Genomic DNA, 18,178 nt, shown 5'->3' on the forward strand with positions numbered 1-18,178 from the left:
CACTCAAGTTGAGCAATGCAGCCCAGGACAGGATTAGCCACGGGCCCACACGTTCCATGCCATCCCCACTTTAGCAGGCAATGTCATGCTGGCATCCACACATGGAAAGCGAGATAGAAATATTAATGCAACAAAAGGAGGAGGCTTCTTAGGAGTAAAAAAAAAAAAAAACCAGAATGGTCTTATAAGTAGGCTTAATGAAATGGGAAGGGACTCCACAATATTTTCCAGAGACCTAGAATTGCCAAAAAGCATCCTAGAAGACATATTCTGGAAGCTTTTTCATTTCCAAGATGAGATCCCTATTGAAAAAAAAGACAACTTCTGAAAGGAGCATGGGAGAGTGACACCTTAACTAGGTGACATCTAGCAAAGAACAACACCTTTCAGCAACAAGGCATGGGGACTAAGATGCGGGGTCGGCGAAGAGAGTCCCTGGGACACAGGGGCACAAACTGCCTCTCCATCTCGGGAACAGGGTCACCATCAGGGAGCAGAAATGCCATCTCCACACGTGACTATAAAAGGCAGAGAGGAGGCCCGCGGCATGTGACCCCCTTTCTAAATAAAGAAACCCCCACACTGGGCTCAGCTGACTGGAGCAGGGGCCTTCCAGGGGAGGAGAGCCAGGCCGCAACTGACATGCGAGCCCGAGCCCCCTGGACGGCCTGCCCCCCACCTCAGGACAAGCGGGACCCCCTCAGCCCTGCGCACACACAGGCCCTACCCTGGCCCACCACGGCAACACACGACACAGCATTTCACAGAACGGAAAAGAAGAAAGATGAGCAGAACCGTTAAGATGAAGTAATGCGTAATCACCCACCCGGCGTCTCCCCACCTCACCTCAATCCAGCAGGTGACTTACAGACACTAATAGGTCACCACTTTCACCCATCGGGCCTGACACAGCAATACAAGCAAAGGAGGAAGGGGGCAAGTCCACCCCTCACACCAGGATCACCCTCCTGAGGAGAGTGATAAAAACAGGAGAACCTACTTGGGGGGAAATACAGGATTCTGTTACACCACCTGTCTTCGTTTTAAGTCCCGGTCCCCTGGTTGGTGAGACGGCACTGAAACGTGTTCCACTTGTCAACGAAGGAAGCCGGTTTCTGCCTTCTCCTTGAAAGCTCCAACCTGTCTCCCTGGTTTCTCCTTTCTGAAGGTGGTAGAAAGACACCAAGCTCCAGGTTGCCCTTTGGACGGCAGGAAGGCAGCACCGCAGCGAAGCCAGCCCAATGGGGCTCCTGGCAAAGCCCAGGCCCACTCACTGGCAGCACCGTGATATCAGGGACCTCACGGTGTTCACCCTGACAATTCAGAAAGTACTTGGAGACTAAGTCCAGCAGTAGGTTTTTGATTTTTTTTTTTCTTTTCTGGTTGGCAGCGGGTGCCACACTTGGAATCTCGTACCAGAAACCCAGAAGGTAAGCAAACACCACATAGGGTCAGGGCATTGCACCAGGCAGGGAGAGAACTTCAGGTGCCTGGGAAGGTCCACCCTGTTCCCTCCCTGCACGCAGCCAACCTCCAGACGAGAAAGAAGAGCACCCTCAGGCCAGGCTTCAGCTTTCGGGATGTGTCACACCCTCTCCACCCTTCCCGGCCTTGGGTCATTCTGACCAGGGCAGGTGTCGATGGGGGTGACCCCGGGGAAGAACGACCATGAAAGTGACACAGGAAACGTCCGCATTGTATAATCCTCGCGGCTTCTGGCTTACCGAGCAGCTACTCCACACCGTTCTCTGCGCAAAGGGGAAGATGCATCTTCCTGACAACCGTCTTTCACAAAGCAAGAGCAGGCTCACCCCTGGGGGACGGCTGTGCTGGCCAGGCACTGGAGGACATGCCCAGAATCTACTCAGCTCCTCAGACAGGCGTCTCCTCCTCAGGAAGAGCCCACCAGAGTCCACCAAGCTCCCTAGGCCTCCAGCAGCAGGCAGCCAGCTGCTCAGCGGGGCCACGGACCCACAGGCACAAGGCCAGGTGCGAGGCCCGTTTCGTGGGCTCCCAGGGGCTCCTCGACAGGATTCCAGGGAGAGCGGCCTGTGGGTCAGCGTGCGTGTAGGCAAGGCCACCGGGACGAGGTGGACAGGCAGGGAGGCCAGGGAGAGGCCGTGTCGCTGAGCCAGCAGAGGGGAGACGCGGGAAGGCAGCCTGCGGAAACACCTCGCATGGAAAGGGCTCGGTGTCCAGCTGGAGAAGGCAGCATCCACATGGCACCCAAGTGTGTGACACAGGAGCTGGGAGAACAGGAACGGTGCCCACGCAGAGGGGAATCGGGCAGAACCCCGGCAGGAAGACCAGCAGATGCTGGCGCTGCCTAACTCAGTGCTTCTCGGTAACGTCTGAAACCTCTCACACCCTTGACTGAACACCTCTCTCCGATGTCCCCCACCACCTGTAGCTGAAAAGGCCATGGGGGTCCAGGCAGGACTGGGGATGGGCTTGAGGGCTCACAGCACAGTCTGAGGTGGAGATGGGGTTTGGAAGCCAGATGCAGGCGGGAGGCTGCTGAAGCAGCGGGTGAGATGCTCCGGGGGAGAGGACGGTGGGGAGACGGCCCAAGGAGAGCAGTGACTAGAAACTGGACCCAGAAGAGGAGCCGGAAAAAAAGGCCACAGCGCGAGCAGGAGGAGGGCCAGGGACGCGGGCAGGCAGGGACGGCGGGGTCAGCGGTGCGCAGCCCAGGGGGCACCACCTACAGGCTCACAGAGGGGAAGAAGCCACACTCGAGTTCTTTAAAGGCCAATCACCTCCTAGGAGTGAGTAACTCTCGCCGACATAAAACCACCCCTCGAAACCGGAAGACAGAAGCAGGCAGGGAACCCACAGCACAGTAGTTTCTTTAATGGTGGGGGGGGGGGTGGCTATTGATGAAGCCACCTGCCTGTGCAGAGTCAGGGTCCACAGAAGGGGATTAAAGGGGATTATCAGGGAAAAACGGCCTAGGGGCACCCCGGAACTGAGTGCTCCTTCATCCTGTCAAAGATCGCACACACGTCCTTGACCTGACACGTCTCTCCAGAAGCCCCCCCTCCGTCTGCAGCCAGCCCCGGGAAGAATGGGGTGCTTCTGTGCTTCCTCTTTTCAAATGGCCATCTTCACGCTCACGGGGACCCCGAGGCAGACGTTCTGTCTGGACTCAGTGCCTCCACCTGGCTCCTCGGATGACCCCTCGGCTCTGCCTAGAGAGGTGTGAGCGCCGCAGCGCTGTGCTGCTCAGCAGAGAGAGGAATTCTGCGGGCCAGAACCCAGCGCCTCCCGCGGCACGCTCTGAGGCAGCGCCCTCTGAACGCATCAGAGCGCGCGCTCCACCTGTGACTCCAAATCTTCTAGGAGCCCCATTAAAAACGGAAAAGAAACAGGCGAAACTAACTATAGTAATGCTTCACTCTCTCCGTCTAAAACATCATTTTAACATGGTGGGCAATACACAAAATCTTAAGGAAATAGCTCTCTTTCCCCCCCATATTATGCTCTGAAATCCAGTGTGTATTTCACACGTAAAAAAAAAAAAAATCTCAATTCAGACAGGCCACAGTTCAAGTACTGGACAAGACACGTGTGGCTAGTGGCTACCACACAGGACCGTGCAGGTCAGAAGGGAATCTATGCAAAGGGAAAGAGTTCCGATTCAACTAGAAAATCTCCAAGAAACCTGCCAACCCTGGAGTTCTCAGGACAACCTGAATGGAAGACAGTTTCCCTGAATGCTGTCATTAATTTAAAATAAATATTCCATTGTGAAATCACAGAAAAACATGAGCAGGCCTGAGGCACTGGCCCGGGAGAAGGATGTAGGGTGCAGCTTTGGGGAAGAGGGTGTCCGGCCAGCAGGCCTGCCAGCATCAGTCACCGTGGCCTGATGCCCCGCAGGCCTTTTTCAGGAGCTTTCCCCCTTTCTCTCTCTAATCTCCCCACAGCCTATGATGACGCCATGGGGCTACCCCATTTCACAGATGAGGAAACTGAGGGCCAGCCCAAGGTTAAATGTCCAGTCACGGCTACTAGACTTGGGCTCAGAACTCATGCCTCGCCCCTGCTCCAGACTTCTTCAACAAGTAGCTGGCCAGAAACAGCCCAAAATCCACAGTGAGCCCTAAGTAAATACCAACTGAATCACTGAACGAGTGCCCACCAAACGGCGTTTAAGTAGCACCTCCCCTAGCACAGACCTCATGAGTTTTCAAAACAGTCTGCACACACATTTGACCACCACTAAGGAATAATACGGGGCTGCCCAATGGAGCGTTCTAAACATGGCCAACTACCGCCCAGAGGGCTGGCTGGTCCAAGGTCACCCCCTTACACCACACCCAAGTCCAAGGTCACCCTCTTACACCACACTCAGGTCCAAGGTCACCCCCTAATACCACATCCAAGTCCAAGGTCACCCCCCTAATACTACATCCGAGTCCAAGGTCACCCCCTAATACCATATCCAAGTCCAAGGTCACCCCCTTACACCACACCCATGTCCAAGGTCACCCCCCTTATACTACATCCAACATCTCTCTACGACACATGACACCTCATTTGAAGATGACTTTTTCCTTTAAAATAAAGTTTTTAAATGTCAAGACTACTTGAAAATATTCTGTGTTGTTTTCTCTGAACCAGCGGGTAAGCTAATGATAGGGTAGTGTTTTAATCAATCACAAATGTGACTTCAGCACAGCATTTTCCCCAACCCGAGCCAGCAGGGATGCTCCGAGTGGCCCGATGGTGTTCTCAGCTCGTCAAGGTCCTGGCTGCAGCCCGTGGAATCCCGCCCACACTGGCCCAGTGCTCACCGCCGGCCGATGGAGTGACAGGGAGCGTGAAAGCACGCCCTGTGTCAGAGCCTCCTTTCTCTGCTTCCGCCCTGGGCTGGCAGGAAGCTGAAACAACGCTACCTGTGGGGTCTGGCCTTTGGTCTGTTTATCTTACACACACCACGGTTAGGCAAGCCTACCAATTCGGGATTTCTTGGCTCTCCGTGGCCAGCTGGAGTACATGCGCTCCTTGAGGCTCTAACTGGGCCAACCACTGAACTATTTATAGGGACCGCTCTGCCTTCCAGCCAGCGAAGGGAGCCCTCCTGGACAACAGACCTGAACACTGCCAAAAGCAAGAAGACAAAGGCCCAGAGTCACATTGCAACACGCAACAACCCAGCGCTCAAGGCACGGGTCACAATCAGGCAAGAGTTCAGTTATACTCAGAGGAAGTCACGCACAGCAGATAAACAAACCAGAAGCTACCAAACACCACCACCTGACCCCCAAGAGCAGTAAACACATTTCAAAGTTTTTTCACTAAGTGGTTTCACAAGATTGCACAGTTCTTCAAGAAAGAGGTAGACCAGAAAGGAAGCAGAAGCCTGGGGTATACAAATGAGCTTGCTGCACTGCTAGCTACCCGCCAGGTCAGCCTGAACCTGGGGCTCCTAGACACGGTCCAGGGCTCCTCTGCCAGCACCGCCCTGGCTACACTCCATCATAAACCAGGACATGCAAGCACTGGAACTTCATCATTAAGGGCCAAGGATGGGGTACAGCTCAGCACTTTCACAGGATTTGAGTCCGTCTTTACCTCTCCTCTGCTCCATAATAATCCAGGTGTACTCATGCTAAAGGAAGCCCTGTGTTACCAAAAAACCTCCTTTCATGCAAAGGATAAAAGAGCAGACGATACATACACAGCCCCTGACTGGCAGGACTCAGCCACTTCCCAGCACACCGGGTCACCCTGCCCATCAGAAATTCAAAGCAGCAGTTCCACAAGCCTCCCACCCAGGAGTCCAGTGGACGGTTTCCAGCGTGTCACTGGAAGGGTTTTCACAGCAGGTGGGACAGGCTGCACCCACCAGTTCCCCGATGCGAAAAGAAGCCCCCTGAGACACCACACTCTCGTGGCAATAGAGCTGCACCCACCCGGGAGAAATAGGCACCCAAAGAGGAGGGCGGGCAAGGCGGGTGGGGGCAGGGGAGGCAGGGGGTCCGAGGCCACAGCCTCGTCTTACTTTTCTGGCAGCGGTTTGTGGTCCAGCAGCGGTAGTTGTACTCGTTGTTGATGGTCGTCTTCTCGCACAGCGGCTTCTCCTCCATCGTCCCTGGGCACAGGTCCCCACACTCCTTGGGGGGCTTGTTCCCCACGATGTAGTTGTTGGATACGGCGTCCAGGATCAGGGACCAGTCCACCGTGGAGAGGTAGCAGAGGTCGGCGTTCTTCTCGATCCGGATGGCCCCGCGGGTGATATTCCGCAGGTTGTAGAGCCCGATGTCCTTGAGGTTGGTCATCTCGAAGATGACCAGGGCGTAGTTGTAGAAGAGCTTCCAGCCGCGGATGACCGTGAGGTTGGGGAAGAGGTCGCCCAGGCTCTCGAGGCCGGCCACGCGGAACAGCAGCAGGTACTCGGTGATGACGGTGAGCTTGGGGAAGCGGTAGCTGCGGTAGTCCTCAGCCTTGGAAATGAGCAGGATGTGGAGGTAGCCCTCGATCACCGTGCAGTTCTCCAGGCGCTTCAGCTGCTGGTAGTCGTTGCGGATGTCGATGCCCGGCCCGCAGACTGCAGGGACACAAGAGGGGAGGGCAGCACAGGCTTCAGTTACAAGGAAAGCACATTTCACAATTTCCCAGCCCCCAACACGGCCAGTCTCCAGGAACCCTCTATTATCGTTAAAGAAGTAAGACCCCCTTCTCACCACCGACTGCCAGAGGAGCGGGGCGCAGGCAGATTGTCTGGGGAGCTCACTGGCCAGTTCTCCTTTGGGATGTGCCTGGTGTGGGTCAGAGCATGCAGCACACTCACCACCGCAGAAGATGCCACCCCACCTCACCGACGTGCAAACCACAGCCTGGAGCCCAGGGCCACAGGAGAGGGTCAAGGCTGCAACGCAGGCCTGCCGGCAGGTGCCCAACCACACACACCCGGCCCCTAGTGCAGAGCGCAGTGCCCTGCGCCTGAACAAACAGCCCCCCAACCAAGGGACAACAGCCCACTGCTGCCCAGCCTCAAGGACAGCCTGCCATGTACACTGGAGGACAGGCGCCGTGGCCTGTAAGGCAGGGGCCCGGAAAGCACACAGCCACATCTCCTACTTCCATTTGACGTCAGCAGGTGGCCTTGGGCTCTTCCCCAGAACTGAATATAGACAGAAAGGCTACCTCAGCAGTGAGATAAGAACCTGTGATTTATATGAATAAAAGAAATATCCAATTCCAACTTTAATAAAGTGCTTTCTTAATTGAGAAAGGACGCTTCCTGTAGAAAGGTTAGGTGACAGAAAGAAGACAAAAATCATCAATAATCTCAACAGCCAAAGACATCATTAACTATGCCAATTATCCTTTCTCTATAATTTAAGGTAAAGGAAATCAGACAATAATATAATGCTTTCAAACATACGTCCTTCATTTCATATGGACATGTTACCAAGTTAGCACCCTTCTACATCACCATTTCATGAAGGAGACGGTAATGGTAAGATGTAAACACGCACCATGAGTTCGTTTCTTTTTCAACCAATACCCTACTGGTGAACATTCAGGTTACCTCCGTTTTTCCACATCATAAACAACACGCCAGTGGACATTCTCTGCAGATATTCAAAACTATTTTCTGAGGATAAATCTCTAGAAGTAGGTTTTCGGGGCCAAGACATTTGCAGATTATAAAGGTTTTTGATAAAATAACCTTAACACTGGAAACTGTTTTTAACTTTTAAAATTCTAAAAACACACACACAGAAAAACCCTTGGTTACTATTCTCTCTTAAAAGTGTTAATAATCCCCAAACCTCCCATTACAGCTTCTCAGACAAAGTGACGCTTTCTGATTGATGTAATTTGTTAGCTTGTGAAGCACCCAACACACACAGCACTGCAGGAGACACACAGAAGCCGTGGAGGAGGCTGGTGGAAAGGAAGGAGCGGAGACTCACGAGAAACAACCGCCCGCTGAAGCAGAAGGCAGTCGGTGTGTGCATACCGCTGGCCCGAGCCACGTGTGGGCGCAACCGAAAGGCCCGGGGGACAGGGATGCTCCTGAAGCTTCTGCAGAGGGATGGTCCTCCCTGTGGCAGCGCCAAGGGGCACTCTCACACACACCGGCTCCTGAGGGATGGCCCTGGTTTAAAGCTGGGTATAACATGCCAGAGGAAAGGCAGAGCCAGATACAGTCATGAGGCCGCCAACTGGACGGCCAGGGGTGACAAGAGGCAGAGGAAGGGAGTCCGGCCGAGCACAAGCCCCACGGGGTCACGGCTGTGACCTCAGGAAGGAGGCCTGTGTGAATACTCCTGGGTGAGAGAGAAGCTGTACCAACCGGATTAATCCGGTCATCTAGGGCAAGACTCAAAGTGGAGGAGACGAGGAAAGGCAGAACAGAAGGCAGTCCAGCGGGGGTCACAGCCACAGCTGGGGAATCTGACAGAGCAGGCAGGGGGAAGCAGGGGACCCCGGCTGAGCGGCAGGCAAGGCATGAGAAGCTAGACCTGGAAACTTTTTCACCTGGCCTGACTTCCCCCTTGCACTGGTGAGAGAAAGCAGCCTCTCGGTCAGAGGGGTGTCGGAGAACAGCCACAGCGACAGCAGCTGTGCTGGGCGCTCTGGACGCACCCGTGCGGGTCTCAACAGCAGCGCACGGCATCAATGCCGCCGCCTCCAAAGGAGAGGAACTCAGCGCCTCCCTCAAACCGGACACAAGCCTTTAGAGAGTCTCTGCCCTTTGCACCCTCACCAATGGGTCATCTCCAACCCAGCCAGTGGGGCTTCCTCCCTGGTCACAGCACCAAAGGGCTCAGCAAAGCCCCCGAGGACACTGTCCAAGCTGAGGACAGTTTCAGGCCTCATCTCACTTGGCCCCAGCAGAGCCCTCTGGCCTCGCCGCCTTCTCGAGGACCCTCTGGTCCCACCTGCCCACCATCCGCCCTTCCTCTTTCCCGACCTCCAAGTGCTGGCCTCCCCCGCCGTCACACACGGCAACAGGCTTCCTGCGTCCTGGGCCCAGAGCCCTGAGCTCCGCGGGGGGAACACCCACCTGCCCCCACCCCGGCTCCACGTAGGGGCCTAATAATGCATGTCCTCCCAACCCGAGCCTGCCTCCCAAGCGTCCCTACTTGGTCGCTGCCATTCCCATCCCTGAACTGCTCTTATCGAGCACCAGAGCCATTCCCGATTCTCTCCCCGACCCCACACCACTCGGTACCCAGGGCAGCAGCGACTCCTCTTGGGCCTCAGGCTTATTGAAGTGTCAGAGAAAGACTAAAACTGCGTTCCTACTTACAAGTGGAATCACAAAAAAAAGCCAAACTCATGGAAACAGAGTAGAATGGTGGGAGCCAGGGCCTGGGAGAGATGTTGGTCCCGCAGGACAAACTCCCCAGCAGGGCTGGGGGAGTGAACGCACAGCCTGGTGACAACACCGAACAGTCCTCATTCATATGTACTTGCATAGACACACGCAGAAGTCCTGTTTTGGGAGGGGACGGAGGTGTTAATGGCTCTGCCATCAGCGATCATTCTGCCATGTATACAGGGATCTAATGACCACACTGCCCACCTTAAACTCATGTTTATGCCCTGTCTTCACGTCAGTACCATCTCAGACCTCCTGGCTGCAGCTCCCACGCCTGCGGGAAGCTGAGTGGCTCAGGTTGTCTTCCTGCCACAAGGCCCCCTCTCTGCAGCACACAGCTTCTCACCCCTGCCACCCACTCCTCCCCACCCCAGAGTGTGTCCACCCTCCCCAGGACCAAGCCCACACTGACCGCTCCCACCACAGCAGCAGCTTGGGGAGGACAGGAAATGATTTTTCATGTAGCCCACAGTTCTACCTGGAGAGCCTGAAACACCTGTGTGCGGTCCACACGCGCTTGACACACGCACGCAGTGAGCGTGCCTTTCTCCACGCCCAAATGTCTCCGCCCACTGCCCTCAGTCTGACCTGAACCACCACATCCCTGGCCTGGACGACAGCTTGCCCAGGATCCCGCCCCGACCCCCAGACATCCCTGCCTCCTCTACAAGTACGTTCCCGCTCAGCGTGCCGCAGCCCCCAAGCTCCTTCCTTCACCCCGTGCTGTTCAGAGCCCACGCCCCCACCCCAGCCAATGGCTGCCCTGTTCCCGCCCTGAGCCACTCCACTCAAATGCCTCCTCCTTAGAGCTGTGCCCGCACACCAGCCCGCCACCACCTCCCCCTCCCTCATTTCTCTGGGTCACCCATTTCAGGGCACTCTTCAAGCCTGCAAGGTGTCAGTACCTGAAAGGAGACGTTTAGCTATTTCCCCTGAAGGCAGAGGCTCTGCCATGCGTGCTTCCTGCTCTGTCTCCCAGGCCTGGTGTCAGGCCCACAGCAGCATCAGTGAAGACGGGCTGCCCAGCGAGGGCCAGGGGAGCCTCACGGCTGCTTCCCGCCTGAATTAAGTCAGCCGAGGGGACACGCGACAGCAAGGTCTCCATCAGGCTTTGCCCCTGGAGTGCTCTCCAACCCAGTCGTAACACCCAGCTTTGGGCCATGACTCAACGTGAAAGTCTTTTCTTGTTTTGTACTATTTATTTCTTCCTAAGGATTCAGTTCAGTTCAGTCGCTCAGTCGTGTCCAACTGTTTGCAACCCCATGGAATGCAGCACGCCAGGCTTCCCTGTCCATCACCAACTCCCGGAGTTTACTCAAACTCATGTCCATTGAGTCAGTGATGCCATTCAACCATCTCATCCTCTGTTGTCCCCTTCTCCTCCTGCCTTGAATCTTTCCCAGCATCAGGGTCTTTTCCAATGAGTCGGCTCTTCGCATCAGGTGGCCAAAGTATTGGAGCTTCAGCTTTAGCATCAGTCCTTCCAATGAACACCCAGGACTGATCTCCTTTAGGATGGACTGGGTGGATCTCTTTGCAGTCCAAGGGACTCTCAAGAGTCTTCTCCAACACCACAGTTCAAAAGCATCAATTCTTCAGCGATCAGCTTTCTTTATAGTCTCCAACTCTCACATCCGTACATGACTAATGGAAAAACCATAGCTTTGACTGGACAGACCTTTGTTGGTAAAGTAATGTCTCTGCTTTTTAATAGGTTGTCTAGGTTGGTCATAACTTTTCTTCCAAGGAGCAAGTGTCTTTTAATTTCATGGCTGCAGTCACCACCTACGGTGATTCTGGAGCCCAAAAAGTCTGTCACTGTTTCCATTGTTCCCCCATCGATTTGCCATGAAGTGTTGGGACCAGATGTCACGATCTTAGTTTTCTGAATGCTGAGTTTTAAGTCAACTTTTTCACTCTCCTCTTTCACTTTTATCAAGAGGCTCTTTAGTTCTTCTTCGCCTTCTGCCATAAGGGTGGTGTCATCTGCATATCTGAGGTTATTGATATTTCTCCCAGCAATCTTGATTCCAGCCTCTGCTTTATCCAGTCCAGCATTTCTCATGATGTACTCTGCATATAAGTTAAATAAGCAGGGTGACAATATACAGCCTTGACATATTCCTTTCCCAATTTGGAACCAGTCTGTTATTCCATGCCCAGTTCAAAATTTGCTTCTTGACCTGCATACAGATTTCTCAGGAGGCAGGTCAGGTGGTCTGATATTCCCATCTCTCGAAGAATTTTCCTCAGTTTGTTGTGATCCACACAGTCAAAGGCTTTGGTGTAGTCAATAAAGCAAATGTTTTTCTGGAACGCTCTTACTTCATTGATGATCAAACAGATGTTGGTAATTTGATCTCTGGTTCCTCTGTCTTTTCTAAATCCAGCTTGAACATTTGGAAGTTCACGGTTCACATACTGCTGAAGCCTGGCTTGGAGAATTTTGAGCATTACTTTGCTAGCGTGTGAGATGAGTACAATTGTGCGGTAGTTTGAACGTTCTTTGGCATTGCCTTTCTTTAGGATTGAAATGAAAATTGACCTTTTCCAGTCCTGTGGCCACTGTTGAGTTTTCCAAATTTGCTGGCATATTGAGTGCACCTCTTTCACAGCATCATCTTTTAGGATTTGAAATAGCTCAACTGAAATTCCATCACCTCCACTAGCTTTGTTCATAGTGATGCTTCCCTAAGGCTTACTTGACTTTGTACTCCAGGATGTCTGGCTCTAGGGGAGTGATCGTACCATCGTGGTTATCTGGGTCATGAAGATCTTTTCTGTACAGTTCTTCTGTGTGTTCTTGCCACCTCTTCTTAGTATTTTTTGCTTCTGGTAGGTCCATACCATCTCTGTCCTTTATCAAGCCCATCTTTGCATGAAATGTTCCCCTGGTATCTCTAATTTTCTTGAAGAGATCTCTAATCTTCCCCCATTCTATTGTTTTCTTCTATTTCTTTACACTGATCACTGAGGAAGGCTTTCTTATCTCTCCTTGCTATTCTCTGGAAGTCTGCATTCAGATGCTTATATCTTTCCTTTTCTCCTTTGCCTTTCGCTTCTCTTCTTTTCTCAGCTATTTGTAAGGCCTCCTCAGACAACCATTTTGCCTTTTTGTATTTCTTTTACTTGGGGATGGCTTGATCACTGCCTCCTGTATAACGTCACGAACCTCTGTCCATAGTTCCTCCGGCACTCTATCAGATCTAATCCCTTGAATCTATTTGTCACTTCCACTGTATAATCTTAAGAGATTTTATTTAGGTCATAAAATGGTCTAGAGGTTTTCCCTACTTTCTTCAATTTAAGTCTGAATTTGGCAATATAAGTTCATGATCTGAGCCACAGTCACCCCTCAGTCTTGTTTTTGCTGACTGTATAGAGATTCTCCATCTTTGGCTGCAAAGAATATAATCAATCTGATTTCAGTATTGACCATCTGGTGATGTCCAGATCAGTCCTAAGGCTTAGTGCTTAAGAACTGATGCTTATGAACTGTGGTATTGGAGAAGACTCTTGAGAGTCCCTTGGACAGCAAGGAGCTTAAACCAGTCAATCCTAAAGGAAATTAACCCTAAATATTCATTGGAAGGACTGATGCTGAAGCTGAAGTTCCAATACTTTGGCCACCTGATGCAAAGAGCCAACTCAATGGAAAAGACCCTGACGCTGGGAAAGATTGAAGGCAGGAGGAGAAGGACGCAGCAAGGATGAGGTGGTTAGACAGCACCACCAATTCAGTGGACACAAATCTGAGCAAGCTCCAGGAGTTTGTTAGTGAAGGACAGGGGAGCCTGGCATGTTGCAACCCATGGGGTCACAAAGAGTTGGACCTGAGTTATTAACTTAACAACAACCATGCCCAGTCTAAACACTCATATTCTTTCCAAGCCATTATAAATTAAGTATATTAATTTGCTCCTAAAAAACAGGAGTTTTTATATGGGAGTACTTGGATGTAATTTATTATTGCTGTATTCATACTGATAGTTATATATTGATGATATTAGCAAGTGTTAACATGAATTTGTTTGCGATCATTCTGAATAGACCACAAAATTCAGTACCCATGGAAAGAGCATAAAGACACAAAACCCAAGTCTGCTGAAACTTCCTATGGCCCCCAGACAGACACGGGAGGAATCCCGTGAGGCCGTCCCAGGCCCCTTCCACAGCCAGTATACACCACTCCATACACAGAAGCCACACTTCAGGGCCAGGACCAACAGCTTCTTCAGATCAAAGTACTGCCTCGCACTGGACACTTTTTCACCATTTACAGAAGAGAAGGGAAAAGGCAGGAAAAACTACCCACTTCTTCTTGAAGAAGAGACAAGTCCAAGGCAGGACCCAGCCACCAGCTGGTTCGGATTCCATGAGCAACGCTGTTGGTCTTCGGGATGTTCTGTGATAAAAACCAAAGAGGGGAAAACCCAGCTGGACCACAACTGACCGCACCATGCTCAGAGGGCGCAGGCCGCAAACAGGGACGCTTCATCTGTGCCGCAAGATAACACAAGCACCGAGGGAGGGAACGCGCCTCACTGCAAAGGAAGGGAAGGCACAGCCTTGCTGCTACTCACTGGTGACTAGATGGAGATCATAAAACACTGCTTTTCCCTTCTCAGAGAAACAGAGAGCCAAAGAACTCACAAACCTTAGGAAAGTCGCTGGCACGCAAGAGCACAGGCTGGCCTCTGAAGAATCATGGAAGCTCATGGAATTGAAGGCAAGTAGGAAGGAGAGAGAAAGAACACAGCTGGAAGGCGGGGGCAGGGGCTGGGGCGGGGCAGGGGCTGGGGCGGGGCAGCCCCCCCCCCCCAGCAGAAGTGAAATAGGTGGGGAACCAACAAGACCGGGAGCCGGGGTGCAGGCGGGGGGAGTGCCGGCGGGGCCACCCCGCAGGGAAGCGGCCAGAGTGCAGCAGCCGGGCTGGTGAGGGACAAGGCAGGGCTCACTTCCCCTAAGATGCCATTTTAAACAGCCTTTCCACCGACAGAAATGCTACTCCCCACAAATTCTTCACCAAAACATCAAAAGGCAGTATTTCTGCTCTAGGGACTTGAGTAAATGGCATAAACAAACTATACATCTTTGGAAAACAAATCCCTAAAAATTGCTCATATAAGAAGGGCTAATGAAAAGCATTTGGCTGAGAAAACCCCCAAAAGCTGTATATCTAAATATTAACATTTGGAAAAGTTACACAAGAAATTCCATTTCAATGCTATTGCATGCTCTGCATTAAACACAATCCTGGGTCCTAGAAAAAGAAAACAGGTGACTCAGGTCTGAGCCCTGGAGTATGCTATATACAGATACACATAGCCTGGTTCCCGACCCCAACAGGTCACACCGCTCTCATCTCTAAGCCTCATCTTCCACACCTGCAAAATGGGCGGCTCATACCTATCCCACTGAGGCTGTCACAGGATCAGATGAGGACTTCTGTGTTCCTATCATAATAGGAAGCTTGAGGCAATATTACTACACAAATTAAACATTAATAAAAACATTCATCTATTGTGTTGCCCCAACTAAACATAACGAATATACCGCAATGGGGAGAAATGAACAAAACCATGGATTAGCCTTCTAACACCAACTTCATTAAAGAACAGTCAAGGTAGTTATCTAATTAAAATGCTCTCCACTTTGATCACCTCTTCTTTAAAAATATGGGACAGCCTTGGCTGTACTTGGAAATAAAAGACATCAGGAAGCATAATTAGCATCACTTTCCTGCAGGTCTAGAGGCAAATAATCAAAGAAAAACCTGCTCATGAGAAAGCAGTTGTCATCTCTGGTTCTGGTGGGAAAATCCCATAAACCAAAACTTCTGTCTCAGCCTGTGGCCCAGGGTAAGGGTTCTCTACTTCCCTTAAAATGAACTCTTCGGAACCAGTCACTTAGCACTACCAAAATTCCCTCCAGACCCTATCACTCTGCAAAAGCCACGCTGAGGGAGGGGGGTTCAGGAGGGGGAACTCATATACACCCAGCGCGGATTCATGTCAATGTATGGCAAAACCAACCAATATAATATTGTAAAATAATTAGCCTCCAATAAAAATTTTAAAAATAAAAAAGCAGAGACATTACTTTGCCAACAAAGAAAAAAAAAAGCCACGCTGAGTCAAGAGGCCAGGAGGGAACTCATGTGTCTGTCACTGAGCTTTGTTTAAGGAGATACAATAACCACCTCTTGAGCCAGAGGCAAATAAAACAAGATAAAAGTTTTAACAGTCAATGAACAGGGCTTGGGGATCGCAAAGAAGGGAGCCATGCCTCCCACCTCTGGGAGTTCAGGAAGGGGTTGCTAAGGATGACCTGAAAGGTGAGCAAGGTCTTGCCAGGACAAGGGGAGGCACACACCTGGAGGTGGCTGGCAGTAGTTCAGGGGAACCCCAGGGGCACAGCCTCTGAGACAGGGAAGAGACCGAGGGGAACAGCAGACCCAATGCTGGAGAGCAGGTTGAGACCAGTGAAAGTCAGCTCCAGCTGAAGGACCGAATTCCAGACCGTGAGTGTGCGTCCGAAACGCCTGGAGGGCTTGGGAAATGAAGACGGTGCAGGGGCCTGAGAACCGGCATTTCCAGTAAGTGCCTGCTGGCCTGGGTACTCTGTGAGAACCAGTGCCCCGGAAAACAATCCTTTAAGCCCCTCACCTATCAGTACCCTCCCCCCGACCACACTGGCTAGGTGATGGATGACATGCCTGTGCACCTGTGGTTCTCAGTGTGATTTTTACCAGAAAATCCCCACAGGAGGCCCGCAGCCATTATGCAGAAAGCACAGCAAAGATGAAGAAAAAGGGGGCGGCGGGGAAGCGTCCCTCGTGCTCCCCGGTCTACCCATGGCAGCTGAATCTGCAGCCCCTTCTCTGAGTCAGCATCTCAGCACAGCCTCCGGGAAGTGGGGGCATGAATCTCTTTCTACCCACTTGTCAGCAGACTGCAACAACCAAAAACTCAGAGGAGGGGAGAAAAGACAATGTTGTGATAACAAACACTACGGATACTCCAGAGTTTGTTAAAATAGAATTTTCTGTGTAAATGTAAACAGATACAATTCATGTCAAGCCTTTTATCTTCGTGTATCAATGAGAACGTATTTGCACTGTGTATGTACATTTATATTCTACACAGACTACAGACCCAGGCACCTGACGCATTCAATAACCGAAGGCCATCTTCAGAATGTAAGGGACTGCATTACACACGTGACTCTGGGAGCAGAAATTAGAAATTAAGTGAGATTCTCAATGTGCAATGAACAAACTCAATGCCCCCTCCTAAAAGCCCTGCCTACCATGCACAAAAACAAACGCAAGAACGCACGCACACATGAGACGTTGTCCTGAAGCCTCTGACCATGAAAACACAGCGCTGAGATGTGGCACAGAAATGACAAAGGCCAGGAAAGTGTTTACCTCCTGCCTGCCAACAGAGCGATGGAAGCTTCACCAGGAATTAATTCAAAGACTGGCACGGACACAAGCCCCAGCAACCCCACCACATAAGGCATCTGGAGCCAGACAGGCTGCCGAAGAAGGAAGCTGGGTTTGCTTCCACGGAAGTGCACCAACCGTTTTCCTGGGTCTTCATTAAAAACAGCTTTGCCTGCTCTGACAGTTACTCCAAATCCCTTTCTGATCTTAAAATATCGAAAGCCCGATATTCGTTCTAAGTCTCTATATTTTAAAAATGCCTTCACGGCAGCCTCCCATCCTTTCTCGTTATTTCCAGTTCCGACGGTTGGCTGCCTTTTTGACAAAGCAGCACACAGGACTAGCCTCTCTTGGTTACAGCTACCCACTCAGGCCCCCACAGGCCCTGGGGGCCTCCCCACTACCCAGGCGGGTGGGACAGCACCCCAGCCCCTGAACCCTGAATCTGTGCAGCCAGCGGACGATGCTGGGGGCCCAGCCCCTGCTGGAGGTGTAGGGCCGGGCCCAGCAGAGTGAAGCAGACGTGCTACAGCCTGACCTGCAAAACAAGCGTTCTGTCTGCCTTCTCTCCCCTCTCCCTTATGATTTCAGGCTTCCCACTCAGGAACGGGCAAGCCTTCTAATGAGAATCAGTCCTGTGGCCCCCATTCCATCGCATCAGCTTTCGTAGAACACGTATCACTGCATTAAGAGCTCACATCCTCATTTCAAGAGTATCATCCTAGTCTCTATGGGGCTCCAGTTCCCTCAGTGACCTGCACTCTTTCAACCAGCCCGTTACCTAGACAAACTGATGCTCAGGGCAGAAAACCCGCACGCCTGTTCCCTCCGCACTGTGAGGCGATTTCTCATAAATGTGGTGTTGAAGGTTAGTCCCCTGAGTTGCTGAAGCTTTTTATCTCGATCGGGGCCTTTGATGAGCGGGAGGGGCACCGGGTCAGTCCTCAGCAACCAGGTAACTCTTGGTTCCATCACTGATTACCGACCACTTGGCCTGAGCTTGGTCCTTCACTGCTTTGTCTCCGTTTTCTCCTACATCAGATGAGGGTACAGGGCTAGATACCTTCATTCTTCCAACAAATACTTAAAAACACCTCCCAAGGGCTAATGTGTACTTTCCAGGTGCTGGAAGTCAGCAGTGAACAAAACCAACATGCTCCTGCCTTCATAGAACAGCGAGTCCTGAAGGGCCCTAAAACCACCCACTCTCTGTCCCCAGGGCAGAGCCCAGCACAGTCAGCACGGCAGGCTGGATGCACACTCAGACAAAGAGAACAGTCCGATGGATGCCCACGGAGTCAAAACACACCTGCCACAGAGAACTGCCACGCAGACATGACAGGGCACCCAGCTCAGATGCTCTGGTAAGCACCAAGTAGAAG

At 51.8% G+C, this 18,178-nt stretch overlaps 1 protein-coding gene across 1 annotated transcript in view; it reads right to left on the reverse strand.

Moving 5' to 3' along the window:
- Positions 1–18,178, reverse strand: part of IGF1R (insulin like growth factor 1 receptor) — a 311,619-nt gene that overhangs the window by 250,090 nt on the left and 43,351 nt on the right. The window contains exon 2 of the mRNA XM_055417719.2: positions 6,011–6,556. Within this exon, the coding sequence (XP_055273694.1) occupies positions 6,011–6,556 (546 nt within the window). The remainder of the gene's footprint in view (positions 1–6,010; positions 6,557–18,178) is intronic.

This window comes from Moschus berezovskii, chromosome 21 (genome assembly GCF_049115385.1).
Source record: "Moschus berezovskii isolate FMDL1 chromosome 21, NW_MosBer_1.0, whole genome shotgun sequence".
In the NCBI taxonomy this organism is placed as follows: Eukaryota; Metazoa; Chordata; class Mammalia; order Artiodactyla; family Moschidae; genus Moschus; species Moschus berezovskii.